At 41.4% G+C, this 21,286-nt stretch overlaps 1 protein-coding gene across 1 annotated transcript in view; it reads left to right on the plus strand.

Moving 5' to 3' along the window:
- Positions 1 to 21,138, plus strand: part of LOC124253975 (1-phosphatidylinositol 3-phosphate 5-kinase-like) — a 101,482-nt gene extending 80,344 nt beyond the window's left edge. Inside the window, 9 exon segments of the mRNA XM_046687829.1 lie at positions 6,509 to 6,610; positions 7,349 to 7,445; positions 18,663 to 18,742; positions 19,211 to 19,314; positions 19,593 to 19,721; positions 19,974 to 20,070; positions 20,353 to 20,514; positions 20,650 to 20,727; positions 21,002 to 21,138. Coding sequence (XP_046543785.1) covers positions 6,509 to 6,610; positions 7,349 to 7,445; positions 18,663 to 18,742; positions 19,211 to 19,314; positions 19,593 to 19,721; positions 19,974 to 20,070; positions 20,353 to 20,514; positions 20,650 to 20,727; positions 21,002 to 21,138 — 986 coding nt within the window.
- The last annotated feature ends 148 nt before the right edge of the window (positions 21,139 to 21,286 follow it).

Here is a 21,286-nt window from a genome sequence, read left to right on the forward strand (position 1 = left end):
ACACTCAGTTAGCAGGGTACAGCGTAGTTTGACTATCTTCACGGGTCATAGAGGACTTCCCCTGTCAGCAGATTTAATATTGGTCATCTGGGGACTTGCAGCGACAAGCGTTAGATGGTTTCTGCTCGCGGCAGCCAGTCGACTATAAATAGACTTCACATCGATGGCAGTCCCAGAACTTTATAGATTGTTGCTGATCTAGAGACGACGTATTATGCATCATCGCTGCACATTGTTCGGATTCTGGTGACAACATCTTCATTACATATTACCGGAAGATTGATGAGACAAGCTTCAAGCCATGATTCCAGAATCGATCATCTCTCCGCTTCCATGACGGACATGGCAAGGGTTCCTAGATCCACTTACCTACAACGTAGGACATGATTGCAGTAGATGGCTGGTAATCTCCTAATCGGAGTTGGAACCAAACAGGATCTTCAATTTCTGGGAATATGGCTCATCACACCACAGAATCACACGGTCGTCCCAGAGGATTGTTGGGTCAAGATACAACATATGATATCTCAAGCAATGCTCTCTCCATTGACACTACGTGCTTGGCAAAGCATGCTCGGTCTACTCACCTCAGCTCAAGACATGACTCACAGAGGGAGACGAAAATTCAAGCGCCTATTCATCCCCTTATCCACTGAGACGCCCACGGAAGTCTCACAGACAACGATGTCGATATGGATGAGAGCCGTTATACTAAGGGCCTACAAGGTAGCAGGACTTGAGCTTCCACGACCCTCCAATCCCCACGAAGTCAGAGCCCTGGCGTCTACACTTGCTCTGCATGGAAACTGCTCAATTACAACAATAATGGAGGGCTGCTTTTGGAAATCGGACACTGTGTTTGCCAACCACTACCTCAGAGACATTGCCACCGAAGACATCTCAGGCATTCACCAGTTTGGGCCACTTGTTGTAGCACAACAACTAACGGTTCCACAAAGGCGCTGAGAAAAATCTCACCCTTTTATCACGTGACTTGTGAAAACCAACGCTCTGGAGAGCAAATAGTTAAAGTCCATGCACACGTCTAGGACAGACTAGCATGAGTGATAGACCCTGTACTTGTATAGGACTTACTCGTACATGAAGAGGGTCACATCTTCACTTGATGCACGCATCAAGAGATGGAGTTGCAATAGATAACTAATGGAACATTAGTATATCTAAAATCCACACGAAAATGTAAATCCGGGTGTCGGGCATACAAACGGAGATAGTGACAAACATAGCTGGTCATATGACCAAAAAGGGCGCCAAAGGAGGCAAGGGAGACTACTCATGGATGAGTGATGATTTTACATCCGCTTTTTAGAAGGGAACTTCGACGGATTTCAAGTGTTCCACTATCATTCGCAAGAAGAAGGAGACAAGCATATTTAGCATGAGTCAGGATAAGTATAAAATATCAATTTTAGTCAGAAAATTACATTTTTATAAAGGCTCTAGAGAAACTTGTTCTGGATGTAATGTGTATGTTACCTAAAGAACATGAAGTTATGATTGTAAAGATGGTTTTAAATACCAGCTGTCTGACTTGCGTCCGCATGCTAGATTCATGTTACTGAAAAAGGGGCAGTGGGGTAGCCTAATGGTTAAAGCGTTGGCTCGTCACGCCGAAGACCCGGGTTCGAATCCCCACATGGGCACAATGTGTGAAGCCCATTTCTGGTGTCCCCCGCCGTGATATTGCTGGAATATTGCTAAAAGCGGCGTAAAACCAAACTCAGTCAGTGTTACTGAAAAGTTTCCGTTATGCAAGTTGGTGTCTGATGTCTTTACATGAGTACTGTTTTTCATGAACAATTTATGTGGAATTTCTTCAGGCAAACGTGCAGGAAGTGGGGTTTTGTCTTTTTTCCGAGGAACATCTAAGGAACAAAGTCCTTGTATGTCAAGAAAAAATGAATTTATTGATGCGGTGAAATACACACCTAAAATTGATGGAGATAGCAATGAAGGTATTTGCATGAAATGACAGTGAAATGAAACATGTGTTTCTGATGGGAACCAGTTTCCTTACATACAGCATATTTTTTTGAGAAAGTTTCTTTCCATTGCGTCCTATTTTCCTTGATTGAAATTATTGTCATGTGTATCATCGACATGCTGTGTAACTATGTGGCTTGATTATTGACATGACTTTTATTTTACCTAGGAAAACTGTCATGTCTCCAATCCTAGTTTCACTCGCCCGATAAAGTTGTTTTTTTAAAGTGGTATATAAAGTGGTATAATTTTGTCTGTTTTTGGTGGTGTCAGTTTCCTTGTTTTAAGGGGAAGCAAATCAGAAGCACATAGTTTTTATTTTCCCCTGCATGTGTTCTCCCTCCGAGTTTGTCTCTTTGCTTGTCCCATATAATTTACGTTGCTCGTGATAGGCACTTGTTCACATGTCAACATGGTAATGTCATATCTCGCATGTCATTGCGTTGTGTGTTCGATGTTGTGGCACAAAGTTTCTTGACAACACTTTTTTTTAAGAATTCATAAAATAGAACAGTAAAGATTTATCAATTTGATATTGAAATGATTGATAGAATTAGTCCCTGTATTTACATCCTTCATGTATTGAAATATTTTCGGTAGTTGTGAGAAAGCGGACATGAAGTGATGATGATGATGATGATGATGATGATGATCCCTACTTACGTCATTGATGTTGTATATATCCCACATCCTTACTAACATCACCTGTAGACATTAAATGATTTTAGTTAATTCAGGAAATATGTCAACACTATGTGAGACGTGAGCAGTAGTGAAGTGGGATAATGCACTCCTTTATTCTCTCTATTGACATGGACTATTGAGTCTGGAGATTTACGTGTACTAGCTGTTTGTGTACCTCCCTGAAGACTCGTATTACCCACCATGTGTGATGCTTTACACACCAAGTTTTACCTTGTACAAAGTGTTTGACCATGTACTTAATATACCACATTAGTACACCAGGTTTGCCATCTTGAAAGGATTTAATATGACATTAATACACTATGTATGACACATAATTAATCTAAGTTTGACATTTATACTCCAGGTATGACAGTACACTATGTGTGACACACAATTACTCCAAGTTATACACTGCATTATACAATGCACAGTGTATGGCACGCTAACACACCAAGTATGACATTTATATACCAAGTATGACATTTATATACCAAGTGTGATGAATTAATGCACTGTGTTTGGCACACGAATACACCAAGTATGACATTTATATACCAAGTGTGATGGATTAATGCACTGTGTGCGGCACACTAACACACCAAGTATGACATTTATATACCAAGTATGACATGTATACACTAAGTGTGTTGGATTAATGCACTGTTTGGCACACGAATACACCAAGTATGACATTTATATACCAAGTATGACATTTATATACCAAGTATGACATGTATACACCAAGTGTGATGGATTAATGCACTGTGTATGACACACTAATACACCAAGTATGACATTTATATACCAAGTATGACATTTATATACCAAGTATGATGGATTAATGCACTGTGTATGACACACTAATACACCAAGTATGACATTTATATACCAAGTATGACATTTATATACCAAGTATGATGGATTAATGCACTGTGTATGACACACTAATACACCAAGTATGACATTTATATACCAAGTATGACGTTAATATACCAAGTATGGTGGATTAATGCACTGTGTATGACACACTAATACATCAAGTATGACATTTATGCACCAAGTATGACATGTATACACCAAATGTGACAATACACCAAATAGATCAGGCACAGTGTCTTGGTCTATTGTGTGCCATCACAGCATTGCCCATGTCAGCCATTGGCTACTCAAGACCCACCTATAATGATTTACAGGTTACTCTGAAATTGCCACAATATTGCTGAATGAAGGTGAAGATGAGGGAGGGTTACATATAATATAGGTCACATGAAAATAACCACATTGACGTGATATCCACCCTTTGATGTGAATCTCGACTCAGAATGTTGCTAGATTAGTGTGTGTGTCCTACCCAAATCTATCACTTTTTTTCCATGACCTTATGTCCTATGACTTTATTTCCTACAACCGACTAAAATGCAGCATAATATTCATGTGGGTAGCTGTACCTTTGAAGTGTAGACACTAATCAGCAAACAACACACTTGACTTAAAAATGTGATAAAGTTTGCTTAATCCACAGACCTAGCTTCTTCTGCTTGACATGTGATCTGACTTCCAGGACATTCATAATAGTACAGAGTACCAACAGATGGCTGGCCACATATCAAACTTTGCTCTGTATACAATCTTAGTTGGCAAGCAGGAATAACACTGTCAGATTCATATGACACGGGAAATTTGAAAAATGTTGCTAATTATTGGCAATAAAAAGATGTAACATGCAGGATGCAAAGTGACAGGGTGATTTCCCAGTAGCAGTTCCTTTTTCATTTAGCCGTGCAATAACTCAGTGATGGAAACACAGTACAATAATATTTCTTGATGCAATCAGATTTCATGCTTTTATAATTTTCTCCAATTAGTTACATTTGGCCAACACAATATTGTTGCTTTTGTCGAGAAGCTTTAGTTTGTACAGCATCACTCTCTGTTACATGTCACATAACAACACACTGATATGCTGCTTACACTGATGTTACAAGTTTATGGATATTTCATTGGTTAAAGGTCACATGCAACGTAAAACACAACTTTGCAGATTCTGATACCTTTTGGTATGGACATACCGAAACAAATCGTCAAAAATGCAAATTCAACTTATAAAGTTGAAAAATAACGCGATGAAAAAAAACGCGCGAAATCGGAGTTCAAACGTTTCACTAATTTTCCCCAGACTTTTCTGGGGAAAACCGGTTTCAACAGCTGGGCTGCGCTCATAGCACGTGCGCAATTAAATAGGTTCGCGCAGCTTGGAAGCGGGTTGTCGGGTGAATACTCGGTGAAGGCTTTGGTGTGAGCTATTTTTCTAATGTTTTGTTGATATCTCACAGGCGCGAGCTTTTTATATGTTATGACAGTAAATTAACGGTTTATATAATTTCATTTGTCTATTTCACCACACGTTCTTCTTACCGAGACACTTTCTCAGTTCGATACTTAAAAGCAATGTCATTATTTAGCGTTGACAGAATTTCTAACTGTAATATAGATATGTCGTTGTCACAGACAAAACTCAATGTCTTGTTTTATTGACACCTGTGTGTCTGCCTGCCTGTCTGCTAATGACAATATTCAATACACAGCTGCTATCACTGACCACATGCAATTTGAACTTAACACCAATCAGGCTATACACCATAAACAAAATGCATTGATTTATGGCCGGTTTCTGTCACATTATGTAATTACACAGACAGGCAGGTGTGATATTTGAACACATGGCATGTTATGATGTCTGTTGATTGCAAAATGTTATACACAAAAAATGAGCATGTATTTACAAAACCCAACATCTCTCTATATGTATACACACAATTAGCCGTGAAGGCATCTGCAAATGAACCAGCCGTTACACTTGAGTGCACACCCACCCGCTCTGACTGGGTTCGGTATCCCGGCTGCTTCGTTTCTTGGGAAGTAAACCGAAGTACACAATTTTGCGCTTTCGATTTGCGATTGTACGCTTATAATTTTGTTTATATATTTTTTCGTAACCAGCAATGTATATTATATGTCATGAATAAGTGATAATTGTGTTTTAATTATGTTTGATTTTTTGGTTGCATGTGACCTTTAACGTTTCATGTTAAAGGGGGGATATGGCGCTGACTCTTAGGCATGTCCCTTAAACTCCAGTTTGGGCATATATTATGCAGTGTATCGGTCAACCCAGTAATGATCACATGGTATTAATTACAATGTCGAGGGCTAGGGAGATGTGGGAACATGAAACATAGATCCTGTGAAAGGCATGTTATGTTGACGAGTGTTTCACAAGAAATACTTGAACTCTGTTCATGCATGACGTTCACTTCCTGTTGTCCTAGATTTGTGTTACATGTCAGTCACATATTACTGATTTCAGTGTAGCATGTCCATCAAGATATGACTATGTTTGGAGTTTAACCAAGGGTATGATCAGTAGCAATTTGATGAACAGAAAGATTTCATATTTTTGTCTGATAAAAGTGAAAAAAACAATACCTAAATGAAACTGAAGCTATGAATACACTTTGGATAAACATTTGAGCTGCCATTAACATTTCTCATTGAGAAGTTTCTTGGTAACCAAAAGTCGATTTAGATGAACAGAAGATACCACATGCTAGATTAATTTGGTGTCTTTTTTGTGTTGATGATATTTAAAAGATTAAGATTGATTACTCATTGTGAACAATGAGCTCCTCCATATAGTTGCTGCACATAGGTTATGGGACATGTGTGTGAATGAGGAAACTTGACTCAAAAATAATGTTTTTGAAAATACTCAGTTAGTAAGATTTGTTAAGAAATGACACGTGTTGTGTGTTTCCAGAGGACCCTGACAACTACTCAGTTCTCACGTCCAGTACGGTCAGTGAGGTGGACAAGTCCAAGGCCAACAGCAAACAGACCATCAGCCCCCACATCGAGCTGCGTGAGTACTGACCCTTGTATTCACAATGAACTGCTTGAATTCTGACTTTTGCCCTCATATTGTGCTTTATTAATTCTGACCTTTGCCCTCGCACTAACCTATGTGATTACTCACATTTGCCCTCGTACTTATCTATGTGATTATTCACATTTGCCCTCACACTGACCTATGTAGTTATTCACATTTGCCCTCACATTGACCTATGTGATTATTCACATTTGACCTCACACTAACCTATGTGATCATTCACATTTGCCCTCACATTGACCTATGTGATTATTCACATTTGCCCTCACATTGACCCGTGTGATTATTCACATTTGCCCTCACATTGACCTATGTGATTATTTACATTTGCCCTCACATTGACCCATGTGATTATTTACATTTGCCCTCACATTGACCCATGTGATTATTCACATTTGCCCTCACATTGACCCATGTGATTATTTACATTTGCCCTCACATTTAACCATGTGATTATTCACATTTGCCCTCACATTGACCCATGTGATTATTCACATTTGCCCTCACATTTAACCATGTGATTATTCACATTTGCCCTCACTTTGACCTATGTGATTATTCACATTTGCCCTCACATTGACCTATGTGATTATTCACATTTGCCCTCAGCTTGAATCAGTATTCCATTTTTCTGGGCCGGGATCAGCTTGTGTTGGTGTGAAGGTGGAGGTTTACATGGGAAGACATTTCAATGCATCTTGTCTGTTTCAGAATTTTCCGACAGTGGGGCAAGGTTTTACTGCAAGATCTACTTTGCCGAGCCCTTCCGCCAGCTCCGTAAGCTCATCTTCTCAGCAGGGGAGGACATGTGAGTAGAGTTTCTGAAAACACAAGTCTCTAGTATGAATCTTACCAGTCTTCTTCTTACTGCAATATTTTTTACCTGGCGAGAACGGAAAAGCTTTGATGAAATTGTTGACCAGTGTGTTGATCTTATGGGAATGAGTGTGTTGACTAGTGTGTTGATCTTATGGGAATGAGTGTGTTGACAAGTGTGTTGATCTTGTGGGATTGAGTGTGTTGACAAGTGTGTTGATCTTATGGGAATGAGTGTGTTGACAAGTGTGTTGATCTTATGGGAAATGAGTGTGTTGACAAGTGTGTTGATCTTATGGGAAATGAGTTTGTTGACAAGTGTGTTGATCTTGTGGGATTGAGTGTGTTGACCAGTGTGTTGATCTTATGTGAATGAGTGTGTTGGTGTGTGTTGATCTTGTGGGATTGAGCGTGTTGACCAGTGTGTTGATCTTGTGGGATTGAGTGTGTTGGCCAGTGTGTTGATCTTGTGGGATTGAGTGTGTTGACCAGTGTGTTGATCTTGTGGGATTGAGCGTGTTGACCAGTGTGTTGATCTTGTGGGATTGAGTGTGTTGGCCAGTGTGTTGATCTTATGTGAATGAGTGTGTTGGAGTGTGTTGACAAGTGTGTTGATCTTGTGGGATTGAGTGTGTTGACCAGTGTGTTAACCAGTGTGTTGATCTTGTGGGATTGAGTGTGTTGGCCAGTGTGTTGATCTTATGTGAATGAGTGTGTTGGAGTTTGTTGACAAGTGTGTTGATCTTGTGGGATTGAGTGTGTTGACCAGTGTGTTGATCTTATGGGAATGAGTGTGTTGGAGTTTGTTGACAAGTGTGTTGATCTTGTGGGATTGAGTGTGTTGACCAGTGTGTTGATCTTATGTGAATGAGTGTGTTGGAGTGTGTTGACAAGTGTGTTGATCTTGTGGGATTGAGCGTGTTGACCAGTGTGTTGATCTTGTGGGATTGAGTGTGTTGGCCAGTGTGTTGATCTTGTGGGATTGAGTGTGTTGACCAGTGTGTTGACCAGTGTGTTGATCTTGTGTGATTGAGCGGGTTGACCAGTGTGTTGATCTTGTGGGATTGAGTGTGTTGGCCAGTGTGTTGATCTTGTGGGATTGAGTGTGTTGACAAGTGTGTTGATCTTGTGGGAATGAGTGTGTTGACTAGTGTGTTGATCTTATGGGAAATGAGTGTGTTGACAAGTGTGTTGATCTTATGGGAAATGAGTTTGTTGACAAGTGTGTTGATCTTGTGGGATTGAGTGTGTTGACCAGTGTGTTGATCTTATGTGAATGAGTGTGTTGGAGTGTGTTGACAAGTGTGTTGATCTTGTGGGATTGAGCGTGTTGACCAGTGTGTTGATCTTGTGGGATTGAGTGTGTTGGCCAGTGTGTTGATCTTGTGGGATTGAGTGTGTTGGCCAGTGTGTTGACCAGTGTGTTGATCTTGTGGGATTGAGCGTGTTGACCAGTGTGTTGATCTTGTGGGATTGAGTGTGTTGACCAGTGTATTGATCTTATGTGAATGAGTGTGTTGGAGTGTGTTGACAAGTGTGTTGATCTTGTGGGATTGAGTGTGTTGACCAGTGTGTTGATCTTATGTGAAATGAGTTTGTTGACAAGTGTGTTGATCTTATGGGAAATGAGTTTGTTGACAAGTGTGTTGATCTTGCGGGGAAATGAGTTTGTTGACAAGTGTGTTGATCTTATGGGAAATGAGTTTGTTGACTAGTGTGTTGATCTTATGGGAATGAGTGTGTTGACTAGTGTGTTGATCTTATGGGAATGAGTGTGTTGACTAGTGTGTTGATCTTATGGGAATGAGTGTGTTGACCAGTGTGTTGATCTTATGGGAAAAGAGTGTGTTGACTAGTGTGTTGATCTTATGGGAATGAGTGTGTTGACTAGTGTGTTGATCTTATGGGAATGAGTGTGTTGACTAGTGTGTTGATCTTATGGGAATGAGTGTGTTGACTAGTGTGTTGATCTTATGGGATTGAGTGTGTTGACCAGTGTGTTGATCTTATGGGAAAAGAGTGTGTTGACTAGTGTGTTGATCTTATGGGAATGAGTGTGTTGACTAGTGTGTTGATCTTATGGGAATGAGTGTGTTGACTAGTGTGTTGATCTTATGGGAATGAGTGTGTTGACTAGTGTGTTGATCTGATGGGAATGAGTGTGTTGACTAGTGTGTTGATCTTATGGGAATGAGTGTGTTGACTAGTGTGTTGATCTTATGGGAATGAGTGTGTTGACCAGTGTGTTGATCTTATGGGAAAAGAGTGTGTTGACTAGTGTGTTGATCTTATGGGAATGAGTGTGTTGACTAGTGTGTTGATCTTATGGGAATGAGTGTGTTGACAAGTGTGTTGATCTTGTGGGATTGAGTGTGTTGACAAGTGTGTTGATCTTATGGGAATGAGTGTGTTGACAAGTGTGTTGATCTTGTGGGATTGAGTGTGTTGACCAGTGTGTTGATCTTATGTGAATGAGTGTGTTGGTGTGTGTTGATCTTGTGGGATTGAGCGTGTTGACCAGTGTGTTGATCTTGTGGGATTGAGTGTGTTGGCCAGTGTGTTGATCTTATGGGAATGAGTGTGTTGACTAGTGTGTTGATCTTATGGGAATGAGTGTGTTGACTAGTGTGTTGATCTTATGGGAATGAGTGTGTTGACTAGTGTGTTGATCTTATGGGAATGAGTGTGTTGACTAGTGTGTTGATCTTATGGGAATGAGTGTGTTGACCAGTGTGTTGATCTTATGGGAAAAGAGTGTGTTGACTAGTGTGTTGATCTTATGGGAATGAGTGTGTTGACTAGTGTGTTGATCTTATGGGAATGAGTGTGTTGACTAGTGTGTTGATCTTATGGGAATGAGTGTGTTGACCAGTGTGTTGATCTTATGGGAAAAGAGTGTGTTGACTAGTGTGTTGATCTTATGGGAATGAGTGTGTTGACTAGTGTGTTGATCTTATGGGAATGAGTGTGTTGACAAGTGTGTTGATCTTGTGGGATTGAGTGTGTTGACAAGTGTGTTGATCTTATGGGAATGAGTGTGTTGACAAGTGTGTTGATCTTATGGGAAATGAGTGTGTTGACAAGTGTGTTGATCTTATGGGAAATGAGTTTGTTGACAAGTGTGTTGATCTTGTGGGATTGAGCGGGTTGACCAGTGTGTTGATCTTGTGGGATTGAGTGTGTTGGCCAGTGTGTTGATCTTGTGGGATTGAGTGTGTTGACAAGTGTGTTGATCTTGTGGGAATGAGTGTGTTGACTAGTGTGTTGATCTTATGGGAAATGAGTGTGTTGACAAGTGTGTTGATCTTATGGGAAATGAGTTTGTTGACAAGTGTGTTGATCTTGTGGGATTGAGTGTGTTGACCAGTGTGTTGATCTTATGGGAAATGAGTTTGTTGACAAGTGTGTTGACAAGTGTGTTGATCTTGTGGGATTGAGCGTGTTGACCAGTGTGTTGATCTTGTGGGATTGAGTGTGTTGGCCAGTGTGTTGATCTTGTGGGATTGAGTGTGTTGGCCAGTGTGTTGACCAGTGTGTTGATCTTGTGGGATTGAGCGTGTTGACCAGTGTGTTGATCTTGTGGGATTGAGTGTGTTGACCAGTGTATTGATCTTATGTGAATGAGTGTGTTGGAGTGTGTTGACAAGTGTGTTGATCTTGTGGGATTGAGTGTGTTGACCAGTGTGTTGATCTTATGTGAAATGAGTTTGTTGACAAGTGTGTTGATCTTATGGGAAATGAGTTTGTTGACAAGTGTGTTGATCTTATGGGAAATGAGTTTGTTGACAAGTGTGTTGATCTTATGGGAAATGAGTTTGTTGACTAGTGTGTTGATCTTATGGGAATGAGTGTGTTGACTAGTGTGTTGATCTTATGGGAATGAGTGTGTTGACTAGTGTGTTGATCTTATGGGAATGAGTGTGTTGACCAGTGTGTTGATCTTATGGGAAAAGAGTGTGTTGACTAGTGTGTTGATCTTATGGGAATGAGTGTGTTGACTAGTGTGTTGATCTTATGGGAATGAGTGTGTTGACTAGTGTGTTGATCTTATGGGAATGAGTGTGTTGACTAGTGTGTTGATCTTATGGGATTGAGTGTGTTGACCAGTGTGTTGATCTTATGGGAAAAGAGTGTGTTGACTAGTGTGTTGATCTTATGGGAATGAGTGTGTTGACTAGTGTGTTGATCTTATGGGAATGAGTGTGTTGACTAGTGTGTTGATCTTATGGGAATGAGTGTGTTGACTAGTGTGTTGATCTTATGGGAATGAGTGTGTTGACTAGTGTGTTGATCTTATGGGAATGAGTGTGTTGACTAGTGTGTTGATCTTATGGGAATGAGTGTGTTGACCAGTGTGTTGATCTTATGGGAAAAGAGTGTGTTGACTAGTGTGTTGATCTTATGGGAATGAGTGTGTTGACTAGTGTGTTGATCTTATGGGAATGAGTGTGTTGACAAGTGTGTTGATCTTGTGGGATTGAGTGTGTTGACAAGTGTGTTGATCTTATGGGAATGAGTGTGTTGACAAGTGTGTTGATCTTATGGGAAATGAGTGTGTTGACAAGTGTGTTGATCTTATGGGAAATGAGTTTGTTGACAAGTGTGTTGATCTTGTGGGATTGAGTGTGTTGACCAGTGTGTTGATCTTATGTGAATGAGAGTGTGTTGGTGTGTGTTGATCTTGTGGGATTGAGCCGTGTTGACCAGTGTGTTGATCTTGTGGGATTGAGTGTGTTGGCCAGTGTGTTGATCTTGTGGGATTGAGTGTGTTGACCAGTGTGTTGATCTTGTGGGATTGAGCGTGTTGACCAGTGTGTTGATCTTGTGGGATTGAGTGTGTTGGCCAGTGTGTTGATCTTATGTGAATGAGTGTGTTGGAGTGTGTTGACAAGTGTGTTGATCTTGTGGGATTGAGTGTGTTGACCAGTGTGTTAACCAGTGTGTTGATCTTGTGGGATTGAGTGTGTTGGCCAGTGTGTTGATCTTATGTGAATGAGTGTGTTGGAGTTTGTTGACAAGTGTGTTGATCTTGTGGGATTGAGTGTGTTGACCAGTGTGTTGATCTTATGGGAATGAGTGTGTTGGAGTTTGTTGACAAGTGTGTTGATCTTGTGGGATTGAGTGTGTTGACCAGTGTGTTGATCTTATGAATGATGAGTGTGTTGGAGTGTGTTGACAAGTGTGTTGATCTTGTGGGATTGAGCGTGTTGACCAGTGTGTTGATCTTGTGGGATTGAGTGTGTTGACCAGTGTGTTGATCTTGTGGGATTGAGTGTGTTGACCAGTGTGTTGACCAGTGTGTTGATCTTGTGGGATTGAGCGGGTTGACCAGTGTGTTGATCTTGTGGGATTGAGTGTGTTGGCCAGTGTGTTGATCTTGTGGGATTGAGTGTGTTGACCAGTGTGTTGATCTTGTGGGATTGAGCGTGTTGACAAGTGTGTTGATCTTGTGGGATTGAGTGTGTTGGCCAGTGTGTTGATCTTGTGGGATTGAGTGTGTTGGCCAGTGTGTTGATCTTATGGGATTGAGTGTGTTGGAGTTTGTTGACAAGTGTGTTGATCTTGTGGGATTGAGTGTGTTGGCCAGTGTGTTGATCTTGTGGGATTGAGCGTGTTGACCAGTGTGTTGATCTTGTGGGATTGAGTGTGTTGGAGTTTGTTGACAAGTGTGTTGATCTTGTGGGATTGAGTGTGTTGGCCAGTGTGTTGATCTTGTGGGATTGAGTGTGTTGACCAGTGTGTTGATCTTGTGGGATTGAGCGTGTTGACCAGTGTGTTGATCTTGTGGGATTGAGCGTGTTGACCAGTGTGTTGATCTTGTGGGATTGAGTGTGTTGGCCAGTGTGTTGATCTTGTGGGATTGAATGTGTTGACCAGTGTGTTGACCAGTGTGTTGATCTTGTGGGATTGAGTGTGTTGACCAGTGTGTTGATCTTATGTGAATGAGTGTGTTGGAGTGTGTTGACAAGTGTGTTGATCTTGTGGGATTGAGCCGTGTTGACCAGTGTGTTGATCTTGTGGGATTGAGTGTTGGCCAGTGTGTTGATCTTGTGGGATTGAGTGTGTTGACCAGCGCTGACCAGTGTGTTGATCTTGTGGGATTGAGCGTGTTGACCAGTGTGTTGATCTTGTGGGATTGAGTGTGTTGACCAGTGTGTTGATCTTATGTGAATGAGTGTGTTGGAGTGTGTTGACCAGTGTGTTGATCTTATGTGAATGAGTGTGTTGGAGTGTGTTGACAAGTGTGTTGATCTTGTGGGATTGAGCGTGTTGACCAGTGTGTTGATCTTGTGGGATTGAGTGTGTTGACCAGTGTGTTGATCTTGTGGGATTGAGTGTGTTGACCAGTGTGTTGATCTTATGGGATTGAGTGTGTTGACCAGTGTGTTGATCTTATGGGGATGAGTGTGTTGGAGTGTGTTGACAAGTGTGTTGATCTTGTGGGATTGAGTGTGTTGGAGTGTGTTGACCAGTGTGTTGATCTTATGTGAATGAGTGTGTTGGAGTGTGTTGACAAGTGTGTTGATCTTATGTGATTGAGTGTGTTGACTAGTGTGTTGATCTTATGTGAATGAGTGTGTTGGAGTGTGTTGACCAGTGTGTTGATCTGATGGGAATGAGTGTGTTGGAGTGTGTTGACAAGTGTGTTGATCTTATGTGACTGAGTGTGTTGACCAGTGTGTTGATCTTATGTGAATGAGTGTGTTGGAGTGTGTTGACAAGTGTGTTGATCTTATGTGATTGAGTGTGTTGACTAGCGTGTTGATCTTATGTGAATGAGTGTGTTGGAGTGTGTTGACCAGTGTGTTGATCTTATGTGAATGAGTGTGTTGGAGTGTGTTGACAAGTGTGTTGATCTTATGTGAATGAGTGTGTTGGAGTGTGTGTTGACAAGTGTGTTGATCTTATGGGAATGAGTGTGTTGGAGTGTGTTGACCAGTGTGTTGATCTTATGTGAATGAGTGTGTTGACCAGTGTGTTGATCTTATGTGAATGAGTGTGTTGGAGTGTGTTGACCAGTGTGTTGATCTTATGTGACTGAGTGTGTTGACCAGTGTGTTGATCTTATGTGAATGAGTGTGTTGGAGTGTGCTGACCAGTGTGTTGATCTTATGTGAATGAGTGTGTTGGAGTGTGTTGACAAGTGTGTTGATCTTATGTGAATGAGTGTGTTGACCAGTGTGTTGATCTTATGTGAATGAGTGTGTTGGAGTGTGTTGACAAGTGTGTTGATCTTATGTGAATGAGTGTGTTGGAGTGTGTTGACAAGTGTGTTGATCTTATGGGAATGAGTGTGTTGGAGTGTGTTGACAAGTGTGTTGATCTTGTGGGATTGAGTGTGTTGACCAGGGTGTTGATCTTGTGGGAAAAGAGTGTGTTGACAAGTATGTTGATCTTGTGGGAATGAGTGTGTTGACAAGTGTGTTGATCTTATGTGAATGAGTGTGTTGACCAGTGTGTTGATCTTGTGGGATTGAGTTTGTTGACAAGTGTGTTGATCTTATGTGAATGAGTGTGTTGACAAGTGTGTTGATCTTATGGGAAAAGAGTGTGTTAACAAGTGTGTTGATCTTGTGGGAATGAGTGTGTTGACAAGTGTGTTGATCTTATGTGAATGAGTGTGTTGACTAGTGTGTTGATCTTATGGGAATGAGTGTGTTGACAAGTGTGTTGATCTTATGGGAAATGAGTGTGTTGACAAGTGTGTTGATCTTATGGGAAATGAGTTTGTTGACAAGTGTGTTGATCTTGTGGGATTGAGTGTGTTGACCAGTGTGTTGATCTTATGTGAATGAGTGTGTTGGTGTGTGTTGATCTTGTGGGATTGAGCGTGTTGACCAGTGTGTTGATCTTGTGGGATTGAGTGTGTTGGCCAGTGTGTTGATCTTGTGGGATTGAGTGTGTTGACCAGTGTGTTGATCTTGTGGGATTGAGCGTGTTGACCAGTGTGTTGATCTTGTGGGATTGAGTGTGTTGGCCAGTGTGTTGATCTTATGTGAATGAGTGTGTTGGAGTGTGTTGACAAGTGTGTTGATCTTGTGGGATTGAGTGTGTTGACCAGTGTGTTAACCAGTGTGTTGATCTTGTGGGATTGAGTGTGTGTGGCCAGTGTGTTGATCTTATGTGAATGAGTGTGTTGGAGTTTGTTGACAAGTGTGTTGATCTTGTGGGATTGAGTGTGTTGACCAGTGTGTTGATCTTATGGGAATGAGTGTGTTGGAGTTTGTTGACAAGTGTGTTGATCTTGTGGGATTGAGTGTGTTGACCAGTGTGTTGATCTTATGTGAATGAGTGTGTTGGAGTGTGTTGACAAGTGTGTTGATCTTGTGGGATTGAGCGTGTTGACCAGTGTGTTGATCTTGTGGGATTGAGTGTGTTGGCCAGTGTGTTGATCTTGTGGGATTGAGTGTGTTGACCAGTGTGTTGACCAGTGTGTTGATCTTGTGGGATTGAGCGGGTTGACCAGTGTGTTGATCTTGTGGGATTGAGTGTGTTGGCCAGTGTGTTGATCTTGTGGGATTGAGTGTGTTGACCAGTGTGTTGATCTTGTGGGATTGAGCGTGTTGACAAGTGTGTTGATCTTGTGGGATTGAGTGTGTTGGCCAGTGTGTTGATCTTGTGGGATTGAGTGTGTTGGCCAGTGTGTTGATCTTATGGGATTGAGTGTGTTGGAGTTTGTTGACAAGTGTGTTGATCTTGTGGGATTGAGTGTGTTGGCCAGTGTGTTGATCTTGTGGGATTGAGCGTGTTGACCAGTGTGTTGATCTTGTGGGATTGAGTGTGTTGGAGTTTGTTGACAAGTGTGTTGATCTTGTGGGATTGACAAGTGTGTTGATCTTGTGTGATTGAGTTGACCAGTGTGTTGCAGTGTGTTGGCCAGTGTGTTGATCTTGTGGGATTGAGTGTGTTGGCCAGTGTGTTGATCCTCGGCGGGATTGAGTGTGTTGAGTTTGTTGACAAGTGTGTTGATCTTGTGGGATTGAGTGTGTTGGCCAGTGTTGATCTTGTGGGTGTTGACCAGTGTGTTGATCTTGTGGGATTGAGTGTGTTGGAGTTTGTTGACAAGTGTGTTGATCTTGTGGGATTGAGTGTGTTGGCCAGTGTGTTGATCTTGTGGGATTGAGTGTGTTGACCAGTGTGTTGATCTTGTGGGATTGAGCGTGTTGACCAGTGTGTTGATCTTGTGGGATTGAGCGTGTTGACCAGTGTGTTGATCTTGTGGGATTGAGTGTGTTGGCCAGTGTGTTGATCTTGTGGGATTGAATGTGTTGACCAGTGTGTTGACCAGTGTGTTGATCTTGTGGGATTGAGTGTGTTGACCAGTGTGTTGATCTTATGTGAATGAGTGTGTTGGAGTGTGTTGACAAGTGTGTTGATCTTGTGGGATTGAGCGTGTTGACCAGTGTGTTGATCTTGTGGGATTGAGTGTGTTGGCCAGTGTGTTGATCTTGTGGGATTGAGTGTGTTGACCAGTGCGTTGACCAGTGTGTTGATCTTGTGGGATTGAGCGTGTTGACCAGTGTGTTGATCTTGTGGGATTGAGTGTGTTGACCAGTGTGTTGATCTTATGTGAATGAGTGTGTTGGAGTGTGTTGACCAGTGTGTTGATCTTATGTGAATGAGTGTGTTGGAGTGTGTTGACAAGTGTGTTGATCTTGTGGGATTGAGCGTGTTGACCAGTGTGTTGATCTTGTGGGATTGAGTGTGTTGACCAGTGTGTTGATCTTGTGGGATTGAGTGTGTTGACCAGTGTGTTGATCTTATGGGATTGAGTGTGTTGACCAGTGTGTTGATCTTATGGGGATGAGTGTGTTGGAGTGTGTTGACAAGTGTGTTGATCTTGTGGGATTGAGCGTGTTGACCAGTGTGTTGATCTTATGGGAATGAGTGTGTTGGAGTGTGTTGACCAGTGTGTTGATCTTATGTGAATGAGTGTGTTGGAGTGTGTTGACAAGTGTGTTGATCTTATGTGATTGAGTGTGTTGACTAGTGTGTTGATCTTATGTGAATGAGTGTGTTGGAGTGTGTTGACCAGTGTGTTGATCTGATGGGAATGAGTGTGTTGGAGTGTGTTGACAAGTGTGTTGATCTTATGTGACTGAGTGTGTTGACCAGTGTGTTGATCTTATGTGAATGAGTGTGTTGGAGTGTGTTGACAAGTGTGTTGATCTTATGTGATTGAGTGTGTTGACTAGTGTGTTGATCTTATGTGAATGAGTGTGTTGGAGTGTGTTGACCAGTGTGTTGATCTTATGTGAATGAGTGTGTTGGAGTGTGTTGACAAGTGTGTTGATCTTATGTGAATGAGTGTGTTGGAGTGTGTTGACAAGTGTGTTGATCTTATGGGAATGAGTGTGTTGGAGTGTGTTGACCAGTGTGTTGATCTTATGTGAATGAGTGTGTTGACCAGTGTGTTGATCTTATGTGAATGAGTGTGTTGGAGTGTGTTGACCAGTGTGTTGATCTTATGTGACTGAGTGTGTTGACCAGTGTGTTGATCTTATGTGAATGAGTGTGTTGGAGTGTGTTGACCAGTGTGTTGATCTTATGTGAATGAGTGTGTTGGAGTGTGTTGACAAGTGTGTTGATCTTATGTGAATGAGTGTGTTGACCAGTGTGTTGATCTTATGTGAATGAGTGTGTTGGAGTGTGTTGACAAGTGTGTTGATCTTATGTGAATGAGTGTGTTGGAGTGTGTTGACAAGTGTGTTGATCTTATGGGAATGAGTGTGTTGGAGTGTGTTGACAAGTGTGTTGATCTTGTGGGATTGAGTGTGTTGACCAGGGTGTTGATCTTGTGGGAAAAGAGTGTGTTGACAAGTATGTTGATCTTGTGGGAATGAGTGTGTTGACAAGTGTGTTGATCTTATGTGAATGAGTGTGTTGACCAGTGTGTTGATCTTGTGGGATTGAGTTTGTTGACAAGTGTGTTGATCTTATGTGAATGAGTGTGTTGACAAGTGTGTTGATCTTATGGGAAAAGAGTGTGTTAACAAGTGTGTTGATCTTGTGGGAATGAGTGTGTTGACAAGTGTGTTGATCTTATGTGAATGAGTGTGTTGACAAGTGTGTTGATCTTATGGGAATGAGTGTGTCGACAAGTTTGATGACAGGTTGGGGATGATTGTGTTGAGTGAGTTGAACAGGTTGTGGTGATGTTGATACCAGAGTCGGTTGTACAAACATCAGACTGTCCTCTGCTCAACAGGTTCATTAGGTCTTTGTGTCGCTGCAAGCCCTGGGAGGCCAAGGGAGGGAAGTCTGGGTCCACCTTCTGCAAGACTGATGGTGAGTTTCTACGTGGCTGAGATAGGGAGGTGGGGAAGCCTAGTGGTGAAAGTGTTCACTCATCATGCTGAAGACCTGGGTTCGATCCCCCCCAGGGGTACAATGTGTGAAGCCCATTTCTTGTTTCCCTCACTGTGATATTGCTGGAATATTGCTAAAAGCAGCGTAAAACTAAACTCACTCCCTCACTTTGCTGAGATAGGTATGTACAGGTCATGTCACTGAACAATAGTTTTCTGCCAACCTGCCAACCCAACCTAAGATATTCAGTACTATCTTGTCCTACCTAGTAATCCTTGTTAGAAATGGAAAATCTCTAACATCTTGCCATGTTCACGAAATTCTGTCAGTTATGAATTGTTTGTATGATAAATTTAAATGTTTTTTAAACAAAAACAGTTCAGAATTGATGAATCTTTTGTTATGTTGGTTATCCATAAGTAAGTGAGCATGTGTAACATATTGTAGATGACCGATTCATCTTGAAACAAATGTCTGGTATGGAGGTGGAATCATTTGAGAAGTTTGGTCCTGAATATTTCAAGTACATTACAAGAGCCTATCGAGAAAAGGTGAGCTAACTAATATGATACAGAGCAATATTTCACTGAATCGTGGTAGTAGTGGGTACAAAACTTTACTTTCAAAGTTGATTCATTGTTAAATACATGAACATTATCTCGGTCTTTCTGCACAGATCATACTAGATATGTTTTTTCGTTCTAAAAATGCATGAAAATTAAGCTTAGTGAGTGCAGGTGTCAAGTACTGTTTCAAGATTGTGTTCAGGTAATTATTTTGTATAAGCCAAACTGAGTCATGATACAGAGTCAACTATGTGTATATGCAGAGGCCAACTGCACTGGCGAAGATCCTTGGCGTCTACAGGATTGGTTTCCGGAACACCCAGACCAACCATGCCCTGAAGCAGGACCTGCTGGTGATGGAGAACCTCTTCTACAACAGAAAGATCACCCAGGTTATCTCCCTTGACCCATGCTTGAAGCTCAGTTACATATCATTTAACTGTGCCTTGTTACTCAGCCATGTTATGTTGTGTGTCTACATTTTTCTTGAGTCAGTATATAGCACAAATATTGTTGACAGTTCACCGTGTCTGTAATGAAATATGCAGGTGTAATTAAATTCCATGTGTGCCAGCACGGTTCACTTGTTTGAGGTTTAAGTTGTTTTCATGTGTCTTATGTGTTCATATTTCTATGTTTGTTAGACATTTGACCTGAAGGGCTCGATGAGGAATCGCTTGGTTAACACATCAGGGAAACGAGAGGAAGAACTGGTGTTGCTTGACGAAAACCTTCTCAAATGTCAGTAGCACTGTTGCACATTCGACATCAGTATCTGTTTAAATAGAAAAGTTTAAAAAGACAGTAGTGGACAGGACATAGTACCATCATTAGATTCCATCTTGCTGAATGAAACATAAGAAATTGCACACTTTAAACGACACTAACAAATTTCATTCTTATGAAATAACCGCTAAAACACATTGATTGAAAGGCAATTGGTTGAGTCTGTGTGTTAATGCATATTGGTATATACTCTGAAGTAAAAGTCAGTTGTTGATGAGGTGTTCACCATTGTTTCAGTGAGTGTGGAGTCGCCCCTGTACATGCGGCCACACTCCAAGACAGTGCTGAATGCAGCCATCTCAAGCGACTCGGAGTTCCTGTCCAGCATCCTGGTGATGGACTACTCCCTGCTTGTAGGGCTAGACGAGGCCAGGAAGGAGCTGGTAGTCGGGATCATTGGTCAGTCTAACTACACAGAACAAGATCTCATTAATCTTACTCATGTTTTCCAGTGCATAATAATATAAGTGTGGTGTTGCAGAATGTATTTGCTGCTTGTTGCTGTCTGCCAATGTTTGTTTTGCCTCTCTCCAGATTACATTCGCACATTCACCTGGGACAAGAAGCTGGAGATGTTGGTGAAGTCCCAGATTGGCATTATCGGCGGACAGGGTGAGTAATGGTGGCAGTGTGCTCAACTACACTTAAAGTGGATTGATTAAATTGTTTCAAAACATTTTCTTGGAAGGATGGTGCTTACTGCTCTTTAATTAAGTTAACTTTAATTTCAGAAATATGACTGAATGAATTGTCCTTGTTTTCCAGTTTTAGTTTTGAAAACAATAGTGAACCAAAAATTACAACATTCTTTCCTCATGCTTGTCTCCTACAATTATCATATAAGTTCTGTGATTAATATGCAGGTGTTGTATTCTCTGATTGTCAGGTAAGACACCTACAGTTGTCTCCCCTCAGCTGTACCGGAGCCGCTTTCTGGAGGCGATGAACCACTACCTTAAAGTTTACACAGATGTTTTTCTGCATGTTCCTGACCAGTGGAGCTGGCCTTTTTCCTTATCCTGACTCAAATGCTCTGTTTTGCTTGTCTTCTTCTGTTTGCTTGGTGTACATAGTGGAACACTTAGATATCTCACCTAATTGAAGCTCCTTCAATTTAAAATCACTAATTAGTATTCACCACGCAGTTACCTACCTTTCCACAACAGATGTT

The sequence above is a fragment of the Haliotis rubra genome, unplaced genomic scaffold, assembly GCF_003918875.1.
Source record: "Haliotis rubra isolate DU_JTF1 unplaced genomic scaffold, ASM391887v1 Scf56, whole genome shotgun sequence".
Taxonomy (NCBI): domain Eukaryota; kingdom Metazoa; phylum Mollusca; class Gastropoda; order Lepetellida; family Haliotidae; genus Haliotis; species Haliotis rubra.